Source organism: Mastacembelus armatus, chromosome 24, assembly GCF_900324485.2.
Source record: "Mastacembelus armatus chromosome 24, fMasArm1.2, whole genome shotgun sequence".
NCBI classification, from domain to species: domain Eukaryota; kingdom Metazoa; phylum Chordata; class Actinopteri; order Synbranchiformes; family Mastacembelidae; genus Mastacembelus; species Mastacembelus armatus.
Window position 1 is genome coordinate 11,027,579 of NC_046656.1, and position 21,527 is coordinate 11,049,105.

Sequence of the window (21,527 nt, forward strand, 5' to 3'; positions counted from 1 at the left end):
AAACAACCTAAAACAGAGTGCGGCTTTGATGACTGATTTTATCTGTTAAGCCAAGATGAAAAATAATCACCACAACCCAGCCAATTTTTCTCAAAAGGGAGACTTGCTAATTTAAATTTCTCAATCTAATTACTTGTCTCGGATAGTTGAACTGAAAAATATTAAGAAAGCTTTGTGAAATCTTGTGTGCTCCAAAAGCAACTATGCAAATATTAAGAAATTTTCTCAAATAACATCACTTGAATAAATTAAGGCTTGATTTGGAAAGGTTGAAGTGGAAAGTCCGCTTGGCGGTTGGTAGAAAGAAGAAGGCGTAACTAGCATCACAGATCAGAAAATTAGCTCATCTTACCTTCCTGTCTTGTCTTGACTTTATTATTCTACTTTATGTTTCTGGTGTATTCTGACCTCTGTACTCTGTACTGAAACTACTTGATAATCAGTCTATGTTTAGTCATCGTGGTCAGTTGTTTAGTGCTGAAAATAGAAAACAGGTTGATAATTTTTGAGCCTCTGATTTATTTACTAAGTACATGTTTTTCTAGGCAATAAATACCCACATCCAGGAAACAGTCCAGCATTAAAGCCCCATTAAATGACAAATTGTTATTTCTTCACTAATGTTATTGGACTGGTGACCTCTTCAGGGTGGACCCCTGCCCTTCACCCAAAGAGAGCTGGGATTAGCTCCAGCAGATCCCCGTGACCCAAAATAGGAATAAGCAGGTATAGATGATGGATGTTGTAAAGATTTTTTAAAGAGATAAAACTTGCTAATTTATGGGTTTCATACCTCAGCTAGTTGTTTCCCATCTTCCATCTCTTTGTACAAACCCTAGGTTAATGTGCACCATGATAATCAATGTCTAGATAATAGGAGTTCAACTTCCACCAGGTTGATTCCTGCTATTTGCCAGCATGTCAAACATCTGTTTTCATTCCCTGCCTTTAAGGTTTGATTGACTGGAGAGCTAGAGTTTATGTTGAACTTAAAATTAGAAAATGTTGATTACCGTTATTTATTTAGCATATGAGTTTCATGAAAAACTTGGTAGAAGATGCTGTATTTACCAATCACGTTTACCTCAGAGCCACATACTCTGGGTTAGTACAATGTATGTTTTATTTAGTTATTTATTTTTTTAGTAACTCGTTGTTTGATGAGCTTGATGGTGATACCTATCAACAGACTAACAAGGAGTATTGATTCTTTTATTGCATGATACAGAGAAAGTCTTCCACCCAGTGCGTCTCATTTCTTTGTTCTTTTTATTCTTATCCACTTGTCTCTGGTTTCCTGCTTCCAAAAACAATCTCCAGATGTAGCTTTCTGTCTGTCCTTGTTTCTCATCACATAATTTGCACCACTCCTAAATCACTCAGTTCCCATTATTTCCTCCGAGCAGATCGACCTTAATGAAAAGAATCACTTTGCACAGTGTGTAGTCTTTTGATCTTGTTGTATTTTCTCTCCCCAGCTCCCGCCTTATCTAGTATCAACTTAAATAACAAGGCCTCTCGTTCTTTTAAATGAATACACACATATAGTCTACTATTATGATTGTACTGTAATACTCAAAATCAGAAAGAAAGCAGGCGCATGTAGATTTTCCGCTGCAAAACCCACTGAGTGTCTCCCCACACCTGGCACTGCAGGCATTAGTATTGTTTTTGAGATGTCAGGAGCAGTTATTTAATGGTTTTGACATTGTGATAGCAGTAATTTGTAAATTCTTCATCATAGTGCGAACAGTAATTTGGCTTTTTGTTTCTGTACCACATGCAGGTGTCACTCTTCTTGCTGTAGGATGAACTTTAGTTTTCTCTGTTTCCAGTGATGCAAGCAGGGGAAGTCCCTGACAAGATGCTCGCCAACAGATCAGCAAGTTACCGGTATACCTGCTGTGTCAGCTGCTTGCTCTCTGTTTTGCTCTTTGGGTCGCTACTGCACTTAGTAAAATTTTGACAAACAGCCAGTGTCGGCCTGCTATAGGATCGACCTGGCTATTGACATCCTCTGTGCCTCTGCTTCATCTGCTTGTTATTCAGTCATTAAGTGTTGATGATCCCAAATCCTGGATGGCTATGAAGTAAGATGATACATTATATAACCATCCTGTATGTGGGCTTCACATACATAAAGTGGCCTGATAGATAGCATTTACCATATACGAAAGTGTGTGACATAAACATTACAGTAACTCAGTGACCACTGGGTGGCAGCAAGGATATATAGAGAGGAGATATAAAGTTAGTCTTTGCTGTTTCTTTTTCTTTTTTGCTGTTGCTTTTTATATTATGATTTAATCACAGCTGATTTTTATATACAAAGATTTATGTTTAACACCAGAGGGACCAATGGAAGTTGTCAAAAGTGTGTCCACTATAGAGGGACATTTGAGCGCTCCAATATTTTCACACTCTCAAAGTTTGTAAGTGAGATGTGTAAAAAAATAAGGATTCCTTTTCGGAGAATCGACAAGGGAATGTTTTAGGGAATGTTTTTGATATGTGAGGAAAACTGAAGCCAGTTTGTTAAAGGGCTTTCTTAAAATTGGATTGTCATCAAAAGTGCATTAATTTATGTGCATGCTGCGCTTTTATTACTATGTTATGTTGATCTTTAAGCTGTGTGTTTTCTGAGAAGACATCCTGCTTGACAGTTGAAAGGGAAACAATATGAAGTGCACATCCTCTCCTCACCCTGGCCCTTGACCAGTTCAGACAGCAGATGCTCATTCGTCAAGCGATACAGTGTTCCCTCCGTTTTTACTCCGCTGTCTCCGCTGTGACACTGAGTGCAATGTAAGACAGTTACAGCACAACACATCCATATAGCAGGCTACGAAGGAATTAATAAAAGATGAGCACTTTAAAAGTAAAATTGTCCTCAGAGTATTTTTACAATCTACAACTGTGGGGCTGTGCAGTTCCTGCCTTTACAGGATGTAGTGTAATGTATGTAAAAAAATACTTGTTATACTAGAATATACTGATAATAATCAGCTTGAGTGACTATTTACTTTCCACGTCAGAGCAAATGAGAGCTGCTGTCTTCAGCTAAGTCAACCTGGTGCCTCCTGTCCCTAAAAGACATCATGTACTCTGATAATCTATCACAGAATTCCTCATTTGGACATGTCTTACATAACGATGAATATTTTGATCGTGCATGTGAATACACACTTCCACACACACACACACACACACACGTATAGTATTAAGGAAAATCACCAAACATAGGAGGAACTGAACAGAAAGGAATTATAAAAATCTGATGTTTCTTTTTTTCTTCTCAACCATTAGTTAAATGATGAACTAAAAAAAAGTCACAGTTAGCATTAACATTAACATTAGCATTTAGCTCATTCAGTAAAGAATGACAGATATTGGACTGAAATCAAGAACATATCTGTCTTGTTTTGACAGAGAAATTGAAAAATGTTTGACATTTTATCTGAAACTTCTCATGCAGTAACATCCTGGTGATTATATTTCAGGTCTTAAGGGGAGGAATTATAATGCAGTGAGGAAATTTAGCATGACGGCTCTGTGATAAGTTGTCTTATCATGCTGGTTAACAACAATCTGAACTATTGTGTTGTTGTCTTCCCAGAGGTACTGTATCTCCACACAGGCTGTTACATAACTGCTTGTTCTGAATGAAGCTGGAAAGCTTTATAAGAGCTCTTATAACAAGCAAAACACTTGAAATTAGTATCATTTTTGAAATGTTGAGCATTACTTTGTGGAGGAATTTCTTAATCCCTTTATAATACTGTTAACACTTGATGATGCTAATTTGAGCCTTGGAGGGCAGAGCTTTGCGGGAGGCTCAAAAATGTTGGACATGCATTGGAACAGTCAGATTAATGGGTTGACGTAGCATCAGGAAGCATCAGGTGCGTGCACGTGTTCTCGCAGGATGACGACCTTGTCCAAGGCCTGTGTCTAAGCCAGGAAGAGGTTGGGTTGAATGACCAACGGGGGCGCAGTCAAATTAATTGTTCCCTTCAGCCACAGGATACAAACATGGCTGAGACAGATGACCTGACAACAATTCAGACAACATGTGAAATGCTATTCATTGTTTTCATTTTTGATTTCACCCACTCAGCTTTAATATAACTTCCATGTTTACAGAACATTTTTTGTTGTTGGCTGAAGAATGATTATCACCAAAATGCAGGTATTACTTCCCCTCACTTTTCTAAGCATGACTGTGCTATGTTCCTGCTTTGGATGTAATAGCATGTTGTGTTGTGAACCCTGGTAGACACTTAGAAGGAACAGTTTAATAATTAAAAAATCATCTCTTCATGTGAGATAAAAGAAAACTCTCTCAGTAATAAGTTTGAGGTCAGACAGAGCTCTACCTCTGACTTTTTTTGTACTTTTCTTTGTTATTATGTCGTACTCTCAGCTTGTCTCCATGGAGACAGAGGGTAATTAACAGCAGGGTGTCAATACTCGGCCAACCTTGTGACTCTCAAGCCCACACACACACACACACACTCACTCACACTCACTCACACTCATTAAAGCAGTGATGAGCTGTGACTCAGAGAGTCACGAGTGGACGTGTCAGTGTTCTCAGCTGCTGTGGTTTCAGCATGGACCAGTCCGCGGTAGAAGGGCCTGCTGGGTTTGGCGTTGTTTGGAATGGGAGGCCGGTGAGGGATCACATCCTCGTTGCTGCACTAGGTGACTTCTGTTGTTGCAGAGACCGATCTGGAGGGAAACATGTCAGCCAGTACAGCGGTGCAGCTCACTGGTGTGTTTGAACAGTTTTTGGACAACAGGCACAGGTGGTCTGCAGATAAACAAGATGTTATGATGAGTGCAAACAATTTATTGTCTTCAGTTTCTGTGTGAGATTTGTGAAACATAACAAAAATGGAGAACCATTGGCTATATCCTTTAAGGTTATTTTGCCATCATCTCATTTCTAACTTGACCGTACATAATCAGCTTGTGTTTACAATACTCCATTACTCATATCAGTGACGTGTGTGTGTGTGTGTTAGACAGCATCATCCGCACCCAGTTTTCTGAAATACCACTTCCCTTGTGTGTCTAGCTGTGAACACTTAATCCTGATGTATAACTTCCTTGTACCTATATCCACCAGACAAACACACACACACACACACACACACAACCATATATCACTGCTGACAGACAACTCATGTTTTTCATCACTGACAAACCTACAGAAAAGATAAGATTCCAAACCAAATCCAGGGGTGAACATGTTTCAGCTGGCTCTGACTTCTTTTTCCTCCTTCTGTCGCCCTCACTGTCAATCTGTCTGTGTCTCTGCTCTGTTTCTGGTCCCGCTCCATCGTTCTGTCTCATTCCTCCACAGGAAAGACTAAAATACTCTACTTAAAATAGTTGGCCTGTTTTTTCCTATTACTTTATTAATTTTTGTTCATTTTGTCCTTTTCACAGTCCAAAGACGGTTTCTGAACAATGAACACTGGTCCCCCCACCCCCCGCCCTTTCTCCCTATATCTCCTACATTTGTGATTTGTAGTCAGTCTGTGATGTGGTTGCTTTGTGCCTCTTTATAGATTTGTGTCCTTTTTAGCCCTTTTGTGTCTATTTGTGTCCTACTTGTTTTGTATCTCTTCATAGTTTTTCTATTTTTTTGGGGTTGTTTGCACCCTCATTTTAGTCACTGTCTGTTTTCTTTATCGCTGGTTTGCATTTTGTTGTCGTTTGTACAGTTTCCGTTCCCCCTGACCTCTTGTGGCCCTGGGCCTGTGTCCAGTAGGCCAGTTGAGTGTGTGCATGTCTCGATTACAATGTGTGGACAATTTTAGTTTGATATCCGCATTATGAGGACATTTGGGATGGTCTTAAGAGCTGTTTGGTAGGTAAAACCTGGTTTTAGGGTTTGAGGTTATAATAAGGTTTAGGTTGGGTACTTAATGAGAACCTGCATGAGTGTCCTCCCAACTACAGAAAGACAACCATGGATGTGCCCGAGTGTGTATGTGTGAGGCCTGAGACAGGAAATGGTGAAGTAGAAGAGAATTTTCTGTGAGAGGAGACGAGGCTACATCTTCCCTGCAGGTGGCCTGTGTGTGTCTGTGTGTGTGTGTATGTTAAAGGGGTCAGTCCAAGGGGATGCTTGGACTTCCTGCCACATGTGTACACACACACAATCTGTCTATAGTTGTGAGAACACTCCTCCACATAACACATTCCCTATCATTTTAATGTTAATTATCACAACTAAATGCCTGACTTTAATTTTTATCCTAACACTAAGTGAAATCTAAAACTAACTTTTACCCTAAGACCAAGTCCAACCAAACCTCTTAACAGTGTCAGGACCAGCCAAAAGTGTCCTCACGCTATAGAAAGTCCTCACTATGAGGGTTTTACACACAGAGGTCCCTAGATGATACAGTAATGTCCATTTTGTCGTGCTACTATCTCATGCTATGTTTCCTGTCACTTTCAGCTCATGCTCATGTTTTGTACAGTGTCAGTGAATCTGACCCTCATGGAAACATAGAATAGAACATTTTAAATGACAAATTGATGAAACACATCCTTATTGGAGTTAAAGCAAATATTCTATACTTATATACATTGATAGAAAACACTACATGTAAGGTAAATGTCTAATGTTGTAAATAAATAACTATACAATATCATCAATTTTTTTTTTTTTTTTTGTTAGTTGGCACTGAACTCAACACACCTTATGAAGTCCACATTTTCTATCAAACAGTTTAAGTTGGTTTTACTTTGTGTTTACTGACACAGAGAACAAATGGAGGGACAGACCTATGACCTGTTGCTTTTCTGGGAAGAAAATTAATTTTTTCCACATTGAATTTGTTTGCTACCTACAATACTGATAGAAATGTAGTTGTCCAGTTTCAACCTTAGGGCTTGCAGATTTGAGAAATTATTTCAGACAGTTTTGGCTTTCAGAGTTTGGTCACTGTAATGTCATTGAAATAATTTACTGCATAATTTAATTTTCAATTATTGACTTAGTAAAAGATATTTTCATATTTGAGTGCACAAGACAAACTCACTGTTTTCTGGTCTCGGGATCTAATCTGTTTGCAGAATGGTTCTTATTCTGCTGTATCTTGTATCGTATGATTTTCTTAGGCTGGACAGACTAAAGCAAATCAAATCTGGACTCTAGATACAAATTTATCTTTCTTCTAAAAATGAAGCCTTAGATTGCTCTTGACACAAGCACAACAGGGCAGCAAGTTGAGTAAATGAATTTTTATTATGCTCTCAAACTGTTTATGTTGACAGAAAAGCAGTGCAGAACAGATCAGGAATTGGATCAGACAAAAACATAACACAACACCAGTGTTTCCACCTAGAGTTTTTACCAGTAGACAGGATTTCATGTTGCAATCCATCAGCATATGAAAAAAAAACAACTTCCTTCAATTGGGAGAACTTTGTTTTGCAAAGAATCCACATTTTATTGTCTGCTTTGGCTCGTTTATGAAACACGAGCTAGTACAAAGCAAAGCACAGGAGATGATGGGGCACGATTTCCTCATCTGTTAATGGAATGCAAGCAGTGTTATTATCGAATGTAGATTCACAGTAACAGCACAGACACACACAAGAGATGTGAAATGACCATAGTAGCTCAAACTCTTAACACACGAGTGAACATTTCCTATTAAGTGGGAATCCAATTTTAGTTTAGTGTTTTTATCTCATTATAGAGACTCACAAAAGAACTGGACGTGAACCACTAACATGGTCCTAACTTGAAATATATGTACACTTATACTGGCTTAATGCTACTGTATTATATTTGAAGAATCCTTAAGAGAGGAATTACATTTATTACATGTGTAAAATTTAAATACATGAAATAGTGAGTTTTGTTATCACATAATGAGCAAACACTTGTGTGTTCACTCTAAGGACTGTCGGGTTAGATTAGACTAAATTATCCATTGGACTTATTAACATACACATACATGTACAATACAAACCATAACATATAACAGTTAACATAATGGTCATATGCATTCATACAACAGTCAGGATGTGCCCACATAGATCGTCTGCTAATTCAACATCCACAGTCTCATACATTTATAATGAGAATGTCAACAATACCCACAGTATAGTTTCTTATTAAAGTCACAGTATTTTCAAACTTGTTAATGAGATTCAGAACAATGTAAAAACTGTACTAGACAACCTGTTTTTTTTTTTTCTGCTTTGTTTCCCCATTAGAGAAACATGTCCCACCTTCATTGAAAAACGTCCTTTCATTGTCTATTCAGGTGCTGCAGTCATAGATGGTGCTGTCAGAAACCCCATCCCACACAGGAACATTATCAACAATTACAGTTTGAGAAAATTATTAAGTGTTTGAGGCCTTCTAGTGGTGACTGGAGATGTTACACAGCAAAGTGCACCACTCGGCCACTGTGTGTTTATAAAACTGTGTGTGTGTGCTTTTACACGTTAATAAGTGTTAGTTTCTATTCTCACTTTGCTGGAAATCTTTGTAGTTGTTTAACAAGTAGCCATGAAACAAAAGCCAGACTACTCAGCCGTGCCAGGAATAATGCAGGGACTTGAGCTCCAAGGCCTGTGAAATGTATTGGCAGCTGTGTGGAATACAGCTGAGTGTCCTGTATTGATTACAGATAGTAATACAGTAATAATATGTGTATTTTTTAATTATAGATAAAGTTTAAATTGGATAAATTGTAAATTTAGATTCTTGTATTCTAGTCTTCTTTCCCCCAAATGACCTTCGACTACATTTTTTGCTCTTTCTTTTTATCTTCACATTGTTGCATCTCTCCAATTAGCTTCCAGTGGTTTAGATCAACCTACATTTTGCTGTAGTCCAGTGTTTCTTGTTTTAGACTTTTAATTTGTTTTACTTTACAACCACCATATCAGTCGTCCTAACATCTCTAACACCCCTTCTTTAAATATAAAATAGGACACTGAGCTGAAGGTTTGGAGTTGGGGGTCTAAATTGGTTTAAATGCTATGTAACCTCAGTTTTCTGTTATAATGCTACAGGAATATTTCTATTTTAATAGCAGACATTATTCTCTAAGGGAGGAGGGGCTATGTATGGGCTTTTTAGGGCAGGGGGATTTTGATTATGTTACATTTACTCTGGTATTTTCCTCTTAGATGGAGGGACCAGGTGTGCAGGTAGCTCTGAGGGCAGTTCATGTCCTTCCAGTTTCACTTTAATCAGGTGATTGGCCAACGCAAACTCCTCGTCATCCAGCATCCCATCCTTATCAATATCTGCCAGCTTCCAGATCTTTCCCAGCACTGTATTGGGCAGTTTTGACTTCACCATCTCCTTCTTGGCGTTGGCTCCTGTCACCTTCCCGTTGACAGGAGATAATGTGTAGAAAATTTCGTCGTAAGCTGGTTTGTCACGCGCAACAACCCACTCAGCTTCATCAATGCCTTCCCCTGCTCCTTCGCCGTATCCGTGGCCAAATGGGCCGTCCAAGGTGCCATCGAATGCACCGCCCTTCACAACCGGGTTGGGGCGCTGGGTTTCTTCTTGGCGGACCAGGACCATTAAGCTGGCAATGTCGTTGGCTAGCATGTCGTCAACTGCCTCCAGGAGTTTGGGTTTCAGAGGCTGGAATTTGGTGAGATCCTGACCTTGGAGCTGATCCTGAAAGAGATAAGAGAGGTTAAACAAAACATCTAAGCTTCTATTTGTAAATCCACCTTCCCTCACTTTCCAATTTACCTGCATCTTCTTCAGGTTGGGGAAATCTCCAGGTGATATCTGATGTTCTCTTTCAATGCGTTTGTAAATATCTCCCAGACTGCCGATCAGTTCTTTCTTTTTATTCTCCTTCCCGAACACAGATGGCATCTCTTTCTTCAGTGAGCTGATGATGTAAGCATGGACCTGCATGTGAAGAGTGAAAACTGCAAAATTGACTGGGGCAGAAAGTTTACATCAGCCTCTTTATAGTTTATAGTATTTAATCTCTAAGGTTTCAGTTCTGGCGTATTTCAAAACATTTGTAGTTACTGGTGTGGTTATGCTAAAATAAGTCTTAATTATACAAGTCACAGACTGACGCAGATTTGTTTGTACTTAAATACCAGGGTCCTGTTGTTCCACTGTTCCAGGTTACATCATTACAGTACACATGCTCTTGTTTTCCAAATGTTTTTTTTCCCCCAAAACATGCAGTCCTCATTTCCTGTGGATTTCTTGTGCGTGTGGATGCCATTTGAATCCACTGTGGGAAAGGCAGACTGAATAGAAGCTATTGCATATCAAGATAAATATGTATGACAGAAAAATGCCACAAACACTTAAAAAACTGGGATTGCTTTGATTAAAATAGGATTCTAATTCTTAGGAGTAACTCATCCTATTATGGAATTACAAAAAAACAAACAGGTACTGTGTTAACCATCTTTTTAAACAAGGTCAAAAATAATTCAACAAAAATGAAGTAGTTATGAAGGAAAACATTAGATTAAAAACAAAGCTACTCCCAAACCCACTTATATTTGCAGTTTCTTTTTTTTTTTTTTTTTGCCAATTCGACTTTCATTGTTTTATGTCTCATGTAATTTTTATAGATAACAGCTTTTGATAAATGCCATAAATGTAACATCACAAGCAGCAGACTGTTGTGATTATGGCGTCTGGGGACTCCTAACACCCCTTTAAACGGATTAGTCATACCCTAAATCTCTCAGATTACCGTAAGAGTGACATTTGTTTTTAATATTCAACGCAAACTAAACAACGGAAAAGTAATTGGACAACCCGTACTTGTTACGTTGCTGTGGTGATGTGTGTGTTTCCCTGAATCCACCTCATGCCCTTGAAGCTCGTCAGAGAACATACACACACACCCGCCCTATCAGCTGTCAAACAGGAAAACTGGGCTCAGCTCTCAGCTTGATAAATGTGTGTGTGTGTGTGCGTGTGTGTGCATGTGCATGTGCATGCATGCGTGTGTGTGTTTTTGACATTGTGTGTGGGTACATCCTCTGTTTCCTCGAACTACAACAGGCAGCGGCCTGTCGCCTCTCATACCTGACTTCCTGGCGAGGAAATAGGAAATAAATCACTCAGAAGAGGATAGTAATATTTGTCTGGCTCTATTGGTTCTGTGACAGACAAACTTTTTCTGTCAAGGTTAACAGCTGGACAGGGTGTGAGAGGCTGAGTGAATAATAGGGAGAATAAATAACACACACACCTGTCCTGAAGATTTAATGTTACGACAAAGTTTGTTTTATGTTTATTTCCAATGTCTAACAATATAAATGTGTCATCATTCCTAGAAATTTCTTTATTTCTTATTTCTTTATAAGTTTAGGTTCAATTCTTTCAGAAAATAAATGGGACTGTTTGTTAAAACAAAGTGGACTAAAGTTATAGTATGGGTTAGATGTTAATCCTTCTGCAGACACGTACCGGTGCTTATAATATAACACGCACATTTACTGGGCATGTTTCTTTGTCCTTTACCTTGGCCAGTCTTGCCCTCTTGATCAGATCGTTGAGTTTTCTAAGTGCTGCATTTCTCGGTAAAGACTGAATGTCCTTAAATAAATCCTGCTCCTCCGCCTCAAACAGTTTCCTGTTGTCAGGAATCAGCAGAGGGTGGGACCAAAATGAACCGATATATACACGGATCACCTGTCAGTGAGGGAGAGCAAATTAAAAATTAATAGCAGGTGGGACCAAAACAAGATAAAATAAGACATAATAAAGACACAAACCAACTAACAGCACACTATGTCTTTAGATTTCCTCAGAAAACCTATAGAAGAAATGACAGCTGAAGCATGCTGATACATTACTATACCTCAGGGGTGTTGACTATTTTTCCTAGTGACCACATCAGGGCACCATAGACTCTCATCAATTGCTGGGTCTCTATCTGATCAGCCTTGTTCAGCACAACTCTGAACAAAACAAGGGGAGAGAACAGCGGTGATGTCAACAAACAGCTTCTCACGTTAATATTACATGAGTGCTTTCACTTAAGGTTGATGTGCATAGGTGGACTGGGCAAATGTTCATGTCTCCTTCGTGTAGATTTTGTTAAAAAGATACCTTTAAACAACCCTAGATTACCTGATTTTGTCTTCATGGTTCTTCAGGGCCTTTATCACTTCTGAGAACTCGTCAGAGATGTCCAGCTTGTGAGCGTCAAACAGAAGTATGATCCTGTCCACTCGCTCTGCAAACCACTCCAAGACAGCTGCAAAGTCATAGCCTGAGAGGAGAAGGGCAGGAAAGGAGAGGATCCGAAAAAGTGTTTGGGGTGTGAAATAAAAGGTGAGATTAAGAATTCAAACAAAGGAAGGGAGGGGTTAGATAAAAAGAGAATATAAGATTAATAGATGATTGATTCCTTCTTCGTTGTATTTCCCATTTCTTAGTTCTCATCTCCCTCCAGGTACAATGGAACATGAACCAAGGGAGTTTGAATTGATGGTGAACAATACTGAAAGTGTTAATCCTGGTGCTCACATTACCTATTATTCAAGAACTGAACCATGAACCTTGATTGCTATGTTGTAAAATTCCCAGAAGAAAATCATTACAATAGCTTGAGGTCATGGAAAAAATGTCTTTATTGATGGAGCCAGTGTTGCCAAGTGGCTTCTAAAAAAAAAAAAATGAGGGAGGAAACCACATGTTCCGTCATTTTTTCTGTAATAATCTATTTAAGATAATAATTAAAAATGTTTTGGCTTTATAACCATATATACAGTACAAGTGCAATGCAATCATGACCCTTTGAACTAATTAATGAATGAATGAGCCAATGAATAAGTTAATAATAAATGAGTCAATGACTGAGTCTGTCAGCAGGAGTCCATCACTGACTTCTTTGACTTTCTACATTTTGCTCAAGGACAAACCTGGAGAAATTCCAACGGATATGAGAGGAGAACAAAGAACAAAGGAGTGCTGGATTAGTGAGCTTAAATTTCCAACCAACACTGAAGGGCACATATGAGATGCAGAATCAGTTGTAAAACTCATACAGTTGAGATTATGAAATAGCGGTTAGGAGGCATTCAGTGTCAGTAGGTAGTGGGTGGTAGCTTCATGTTAATATGGTGAATGTCAAATGGATTTTCTGAAGAGCTATGTTTGTGAAAAAATCTTCTTCCCTTCAATTACAAACTCAATCCTACAGGCTTTACATTTATTCTAACTGTGGCTCGTCTGAATCTGACCTGGACGATCCGTCTTCAGTCTCACTACACAGACATAGCTATGATAAAAAATCCCCTTTTACATACTTGCTGTACTGCTGCCATTGTAACTGTGGCTACACAGCAGCTCTTCCCAGTAGAGGAAATATACTCAAGACAATGATTTCTGCAATGGCTAACTTTAAAAAACTTTAACGTTGATTGGTCCTCTGGGATGTAAGATAAAGTTTAGCAGTGGTCACAGAAAGTATGTAAAACATAGAAACTGGCTGTAGCTGTGTCTTTTTTTGTTCTGTGTGAGCACAGCTGAGAGGACAAAGAGGCCACACTGTTGTTCGAGCAAAGCTTTGGAGGGTTAAAAGAAAGATGGATACCTTGAAATTTTGAATTTTGGTGATTAATTCTTCACACGGTGCACCTTTCACATGGTGTGGTGAGTAACAACACTATATATCATACGTGCATGCACCACATTTAGACTGCTAAGTTTGTTACACAATATGGAAGGACTGTTACAACCTTACTTTAATAGGTCTGTAAATGGAAAGTTTGTATTGATGGTAACCATGTAGAAAAGGTCAAGTGGTAATTAAAATCCTGCAAAGTTTATTTTCTGACTCAATGGTACATTAAAATATGAACCAAAAATGAAGGAAAACCTGAAAACCTGATGGTGGTGAAAACCTTGAGGATTACTAGTAGTAATTACTAGTAGTTTTCTGTGGACAGTGAATGCCACATCTCGTGGAAATGTTGAGGTAGCTTGGATGGAAAAGACTGGACAGACTGCCAGTGTTATTATTAGTCCTTGTTAATATAATAAAGCTATATAATACTGTTTAATAATAATAATAATAATATTATATAATAATACATTTTTATAGAAAATCTAAAACCCAGAAGATATCTGAATAAAACTCAGCCACCCTGGCTAAGTTTGTCAGTTTCCCCCCAAAAATGGGGACAAATTAGATAAAGCTGACTTTTTAGCTACTAAGACAAACTTAAAGACAAATGTACGTTTTTTTTTTTTCTAAAACCATGTGACAAGACTCCGGTGAAGAACATGTAACGGTCCATAAATTCTTCAAAGTCAAGATATCACTATAGTTAGCCTTTTTGCTGCTGGTTGATCTCCTAATTTATTATCTACAATACCTCCATAAGGACATCTATGCAGACAGCTATAGCCTGACAAGTCCTCATCTAGACACACACACACACACACACACACACACAGAATACAAACTGATAAAATGATGCAACATGGTGAAAAAAAGTAATAATGGCAAAGAATGACACACATGGCATTCAAATATCACACCAGTATACACAACAGAAACATGGAAACCTATACATTACATGTACTAAACAAACACATGGAAATGGGTGAGGAATGAACACACACATATACACACAGTCCCCAGAGAAAACACAGCTGGGCTGACTCAGTAGAGATTAATATTAGCATGTTTTCATTTATATCTAACAGACAATGGCAGGGTCACACCTCCCTGTGCTGCTTATTTGATTTGACAATGTGTAGAAGGGACACTCTGACCATACAAACAGAAAGTAGAGCAGAGTTGATGTGGGTTGTGTTGCGGTTAAAGTACTGCCAAATACAAACACAGTCTGAAATTGTGTAAGCACTGACAAGACATTCATTCTCTGTTTCTCCACAGACAAGCTGCAGACACCACCACCATCATGGCAAACGTGTCTCCATGCTCAAGTTCTGAAAAAGACTGAGATCCCAGAAGACTGTCCCTTATTATGATGTAATATACTGAACCCCGCACTGTTCCTTTTCAGCCTTTGAAACTGTGTAAGTACGCGTACATATTTTATCATATAAGCATACTGAATTTTATGATACTGTGCAACTTTTGGAGACACAGCTATGCTGCCTTGAGCAAGGAAATATAGTATCATCACATCATTTTAAAATCATTATGTTGATTTAGGAAAAAGGGGTAGCTCTCTCTTTGTGTTGTGGATACCAAGGCCTCAACCTTAACTGATGGCAGATCACAATCAACTTTGAGTACAGATAATCTATATTTACAAATGAGGATAACTGAACTTCACAAAGGATTTTTATTCTATTGGGATCTGCTCTGATCACAATCCTTTAGTACTAATCTATTTTTACTGTTATGCTGAACATTAAAAAAAAATTATAAATTATTTAATGTTTAGCACTACACACAAGCATGAAAACAGGCAACTACAAATGACGATGACAAATGTGAACAGATTTTGGGTGAAACAGACACAATATGGGACTCACTTGGCATAAAAAACAGGCAAAACAGAAAAGAGGATCAAAAGAGAGTAAAAAGAGAGAGAGAGTAAATTATGAGCGTTTTTAATTGTCTGCACTCTTTTTGTTCATGTTAGTGGTTGGTATGGCAATGCCAGCTTTTAGCTTCGGGAATGTCAGCCATGCCACACATATCAACGTGAAAGAAAGCTGGGGGGGGGGATTCCTGTAAGAATTCACACCTAAATGTCTCTTCCAACTGTAGTCTCATTCAGTTCAAAACTACAGCTCCAATCTGGTATCTTTGCTACCACTATTGTTTTTTCCAGAAGATTCTGATAATAGTACTAGTAATAACCGTGTCTTGAATACTCCAGTTTTTCATAAAAACAGAATGATCTTCAGTGGTGCTGAGGGATTTTCAAAACATTGCCTTGGTCTCAGTACTGTTTGAATGGTTCTCTGGTGGTTTTTTATGTTCAGAAATTACTTTAAAGAGAGTTAATCAGAAAAATATACTTAACTTTTCTTTCTTATTGAAATCTAAAACATATGTAACCTCAACTAAAACAGCAAGTCCTGGTAAAGTCTGTCATTATTTTCATTGAAATGAAAGTGAAACACACATACTGTGTGATTGCATAAGACAAGCTTATCATTGTTGTTTTCAAATCAGTACACCGGTGTATGACAAATCTGAAACTATGTGCATGTGTGTGTGAGAGTGCACTTTAAGCTCATCTTTTTGTCACTGCTTCCTGTTCTTTGAAATGAATGACATTATCCTCCTGATAGCTAAAATAAACACACACACACGCACCCAAAGGAAATGCTGACACTGTAGTTCAGTGTGACTAGGGGGCTGCAGCTGAGCTTGTCCAGTATACAAACACTCTCTCTCACACTCACACACACATAAACACACACACATATAACATAAACAGTGGAAGATAAAAGTGTGAGGATCTCGAGTGTGATGTTTTACCTCGACTGATTCTCTGTTTCTCTCCAGACAGAATCCCTGGTGTGTCGATCACACTGATGCTTTCCAGCACTGGATTAGACAGCTGGGCACACACAAACCTACACACACACACACACACACACACACACACACACACACACAAAGAGAGGAGGAGGCATAAAAGCATCAGGACAGAAGTGTAAAATGTCTTAACAAACATCACCCCACACTGGGCCTCTCCCTCCCCACAGATTAGCAGCCATCCTCACTGTGAACCCCCTGATCCACACTGACAGCATTTTGTCTTTCTTCTTTAATAGAAGAGCAAGGGGTTTTTGGCAGTTTCTCTTTTCTATAGGGATGACTCTGCAAAGATGACTGGGTGTTACTTTCTCTCACACACACGCACATAGACCGCCATTAACAGAGAACGGTCTGACCAGTGAGCAGAGGGAAATTCAATCACACAAGAATGTAGAGCTGTTATGTGAATTCTCACTCTTTCGTCTCCACTCTCTTCCTCAATCTTTCCTTTCACATTAACATACTTCACCTCTGTATAACATTTTCAGCATAAATAGGTCCAAAGATATTTTAATGCATCTGTTATCAGTGCAATTCAGCTAACACTTTGGGAGTGTTTGTAAGCGTGGGTGTGCAAGGTGTTTACCTGTTGAGGAATGCGTTTCCAAATGCGTTCAGCTTTCTGAAGGGCTTCTTGGGGTCAACAACCAAAGCGTTGCCAGGGATGACTCCTTCTGTGTCGCCGTGCATCACCGCGATGAAGGAATCTGTGGTGGGTTCAGGACCGATCCGCATTCCAGGAAAATCCTGCTCCAACAGGTAGCTGGAGGTGAGACATGAAGACATAGCGTTAAACTAAACAAGATAAGAAAATGAGATGTTTCTGATGACAATAATGTTAATCCATCATACCAAAAAGGCTTTTATGTAAGGTTGATTTATTCTGACATAGATCGAGTGCATATGTTGTCATCAGAAACATCTCATTTTCTTTTTCAGAAGATAGAACCCGAGACAATGAGCTATTGTACTTTTAAGTATTTGTATCGGTAAAACAGAGAAGTAATGTTAGTGTAGCTATGTTACAGTCAAGCCAGAAAATAATAGCTTTGAATGACCTTAAGTTCTCCCACCATAGTTAACTAATTGCATGGTAACTGAACAGATGTGTGTGCTACAGCTGTATCTTCAAATTTCAGAATAACTAATAACTTGACTTTTTGTAAGGATTATGCGGATAGGAAATTGGTCTGGATGGTGAATGCAATTCAGAATTTGTGAGACAACAGCTCTGTCCTGAATTAGAAGCTGCTGGAACAAGAATAAGGGGAGTTTTACATCATAATAGGCTGGATGGCTGCCATACACTGGTTCTATAACCAGCAGCATTGAGTTTATTACTAACCATATGGACCGAGCAAACCCTCTCACCAAACATTTGATTAGATGCATCTATGGATCTGTGCATTTTTTTTAAAGGAGTTTTAAAACATTTACAAATCAGCCCAAAATTTGTGAATGCATTTTGCATTCAACTTACAACAAATGTAAACTTTTGCACTCCTCTGTGACAAGCTTGAATCATCAGTTGTTAATTCAGTGACATCATACATTTTTCAAATAAGGATTGGTGAGTTTCTGTTGACTTTTACAATACCAACAATGTGAAAGCAGATGATAAAAAAGGAGATTTACAGCCAGAAGGACCATCAATTTCAAGTGTGAGTGTGGGATGTGCATGAATTTTAACTTGTACCAGATGTAATGATGATTCCCTTATACAAACTCTCCACAAATGCACACACCTTTTCAGAGGAGCCAGCAGTGCCTGGTAGAGCCATCTCTCTGCCTATAGTGTGAGTCCTGCTCTCTGTGGGGAGGTTCTGCATATGTGCATTATCTACTCTGTATGCTTGATAGCACTATGTGTGTGTGTGTGCGTGTGTGTGCGTGTGCGTGTGTCTGCGTGCGTGTGTGTGTGTGTGTGTGTGTGTGTGTGTAGTTCCTATACATACCAGTTCATGCATATTTTTTTGTTTAGCACATTCTTCACAGTATTTATATGCTGCTAGTGATATAAATGTGAGAATGACAGGCACAGGCTTTACAAACCTCAGTGTTATAGTTTATATAGTTTAAAGGAGGTGATGTTTTTTTCACCTTTTATTACTATATTATTATTGAATATTAAAATATGCCTGCTCATCTTGAAAACATGTGTATGCTATTAATATTTTGATCTTTGAAAGATTCAAAGAGTAAAATTTGGAACAAAGTAAAATCAATAGCTTTAAATGAAAAATGAAGACAGGCTCAGATTACTGATCCCTGATTAACCACCAATTACATTTTAAGTTTATATTAATCTAATATAATTTTAATACCAACAAACAATCACTTTGTTTTTGCAGGAAAGTCATGAATTCAGAATATCCAAGCACATCCGTGCCTGACCTACTAACAAAGTACAAACTACCACTCTGACACATGGTGTGACTCTGTAATATGAAATGAAAGAGATGCCAAGAGCGCAGCAGCTCTGACTGAGGGTCACTCAGCAGTTTGTGCATTCTGCATATTACTGTTGCAGTGACGGTGGTGTAGGATCAGGCTGATCGCTGGTTGTTGTCATGGGTAAAATAGTAAAAAGAAAAAGGAAAGAGCATATTAGAGGCAGGCGAGGAAGAAGAGAGGGAGCTTGTCTGCGCTTCCCTGTCTTATAGCAGGAAGTCTCTAACAGCATCCTCACTCTGGCTTTCAAAGGCCTACCCCACTAATTACCTACAATGCTCTGCAAGAGTGTGTGTGTCTGTGTGTGTGTGTGTGTGTGTGTGTGTCTGTGTCTGTGTGTCTGTGTCAAAGGGGGCAAGAGCAGCCCTGCAGATTAAAAGAGGCCCAACGCTCAGCTGCTAATATCTCTCACTGCCATGCATGCACACATTTAGTACATTTAGTAACCCCCGGAAAACTGATTGAATATTCAACATTATTTTATAATGAATATGTCTCTTTGAGAAAGATGTAAACAATGAAGGCAGTCATGCAGCTAAGACAAAAACAAATTTAGATGTATGTAAAGTTAGGCATGTATTTGGCACCTTTTTTTAAACCTGTGCTGTCCAGCTGTTTGACAAACAGTATTGAGGATCTTTTCCAAAAATTACGTTGGAAGCTGTTCCTGATGCAAATGTATACACACCTCATCGAGGGCGGCTGCAGTGCCAGGCAGTGCTGCCTCCATATGCATCGTTTATGTGTGTGTGGGTGTGTTATATAGGCTGTCATATACACTTTTCGTTGATTCAGTAAAGCCTGCAGAAGTGTGGGTTGAAGCTCTGAGTGTTTTTATGTGTGTGTGATGGGTTTTCTTTCTCTTTCTTGTTTTCATATTGTTTTGGTTGGGATTTTTTTCTGTGCCAGTTCTGCTTTGCTCAGACCCACTTCACTGCACTCCTCTTCTTTCGATCTTGCTCTCAAACTGCTTCACTGCTAAAGCTGAGAGAAGCAAAAGCCAGTTTGGGTGTGTCATCATCTGACTTTTTATCATTCTGCTGGCCTCTGCCTCATGTTTTGTGTGATCCTCCTTTATATCTAAGGCTTGTCACCTGTGTTCACGGCTGCATGTGCTGTGTTCTCACCGTATGAAGCTCGTCTTGCCGGTGGAGTACTGTCCAACCAGTAAGACCATGGGCTTGTTGTCAAAGTCAGCATCCTCCAGAGCCGGGGAGTGGAACTCATGGAACTTGTAGCTTTCCTCCAGGGGCAGGAGTTTGGTCTTGTAAAGCTTCTTCAGTCCTTCACTGACAGTCTGAAACACTTCTGGCTCCTTCTTTCTCCTGTCGTCGGTTCCAAGCCAGCTGAACATGGCTGCTGGTTGTTGTTGGACTAGTTAAGCCTCAAATTGGTGTAACTAGTCAAAGGTGTTGTTTGTTGATGAGCTCGGCAACTTAATCTCTTGCGGATAGGCAGGTTATTACTCTGTTGTAATAAGTCTACAAATGTGCTTTATCCTTAAGGGATCAGGTATTTGTCTTAAAGTTAGAGTTTCTTTATTTAAGACACATTTCATAAAGTCAGAAAAGTTAGTAACTTTGCCTAATTTTAAAAAAGCAACATATACACACTGAAAATTGTTGCTTTTTAGTGGGTTAGGGGTTTTGCTGGAAATTTTCTTTAAATGGGTGGTGACTGTTTGCTATTGATAATAATACCAAAGGTTTAGCCTTAATCAGCTTTGTTAAGACTATTTTGTGGTCTACAGATAATAAAAAGCCAAAATGCTTGATCAGTTTATGAGAATCTAAATCTAACCATTTAAACCCAGTGACTATCTTCACAAGTCCAGGCCACTTACGCCCCCGAGCCTCAAAAACACCACATTTAATGATGTTGTTTTTGTTTACCAATCTATTTCAGTAAACAAACACTTCCCAGAAAAGCCTAAATCGTTCTGCTCACGCACGACGTCACGTTACCGGTTCAATTTCGTGCAGGACCGAGCAGAGGAGTCCCCAAAATGATGCACCGAGCTGCTGTCACAGCGCGACCGCCGTTATTGTTCAGCTGCTCCCGCTCTTCCGCCCGCAAAACAACCCGCACCTCCTGCGGAACAACGACCTTTTCTGTCGCTTTCCAGTCCAAAAGAAGAGCAACCTGTTTCGCTACCGCTGCGGGTTATTTTCTGTCACAGCACAGCGCTGACTGTAGGAGCAGCTGATGTCCTGCAGCTCGATTTAAATGCCCAGGCGAAGAAACCCGAGCCCGCCGGAAGTGCAGCCCGGCCCACCGCGGTCCCGCCCCGGTGATGCGGGAGCTGAAGCCGGCCCGGAGGACGCCTATGGATGGGGAGGAGTGGAGGAGCTGCCGCTGAAAGACAGCGCGCCACCTGGGGGACAGGAAAGACCACAAGACCTCCCTTTCTCAGAGCAAGTACTATCAGCTCCTTTGCACATTTCTATTTTTATGGATTTACTTTTCATTGACCTGTGTCTAGAAGTTGGTTTGAGTAGCAAACCGAATTGATGTCAGTGCAATAATCATTTAATTCATAAAATGAAA

General features: G+C 39.3%; 1 protein-coding gene across 1 annotated transcript; it reads right to left on the reverse strand.

Moving 5' to 3' along the window:
• Positions 1-7,248: 7,248 nt before the first annotated feature.
• ehd3 (EH-domain containing 3) lies at positions 7,249-21,250 on the reverse strand. The gene is made up of 8 exons (XM_026318339.2): positions 20,108-21,250; positions 17,116-17,292; positions 16,467-16,564; positions 12,122-12,263; positions 11,850-11,949; positions 11,510-11,680; positions 9,755-9,919; positions 7,249-9,676 (listed from the first exon to the last, which is right to left on the reverse strand). The coding sequence occupies exons 1-8, from the start codon at positions 20,332-20,334 to the stop codon at positions 9,149-9,151; spliced, it is 1,608 nt and encodes a 535-aa protein (XP_026174124.1). The 5' UTR covers positions 20,335-21,250; the 3' UTR covers positions 7,249-9,148.
• Between the last annotated feature and the right edge of the window lie 277 nt (positions 21,251-21,527).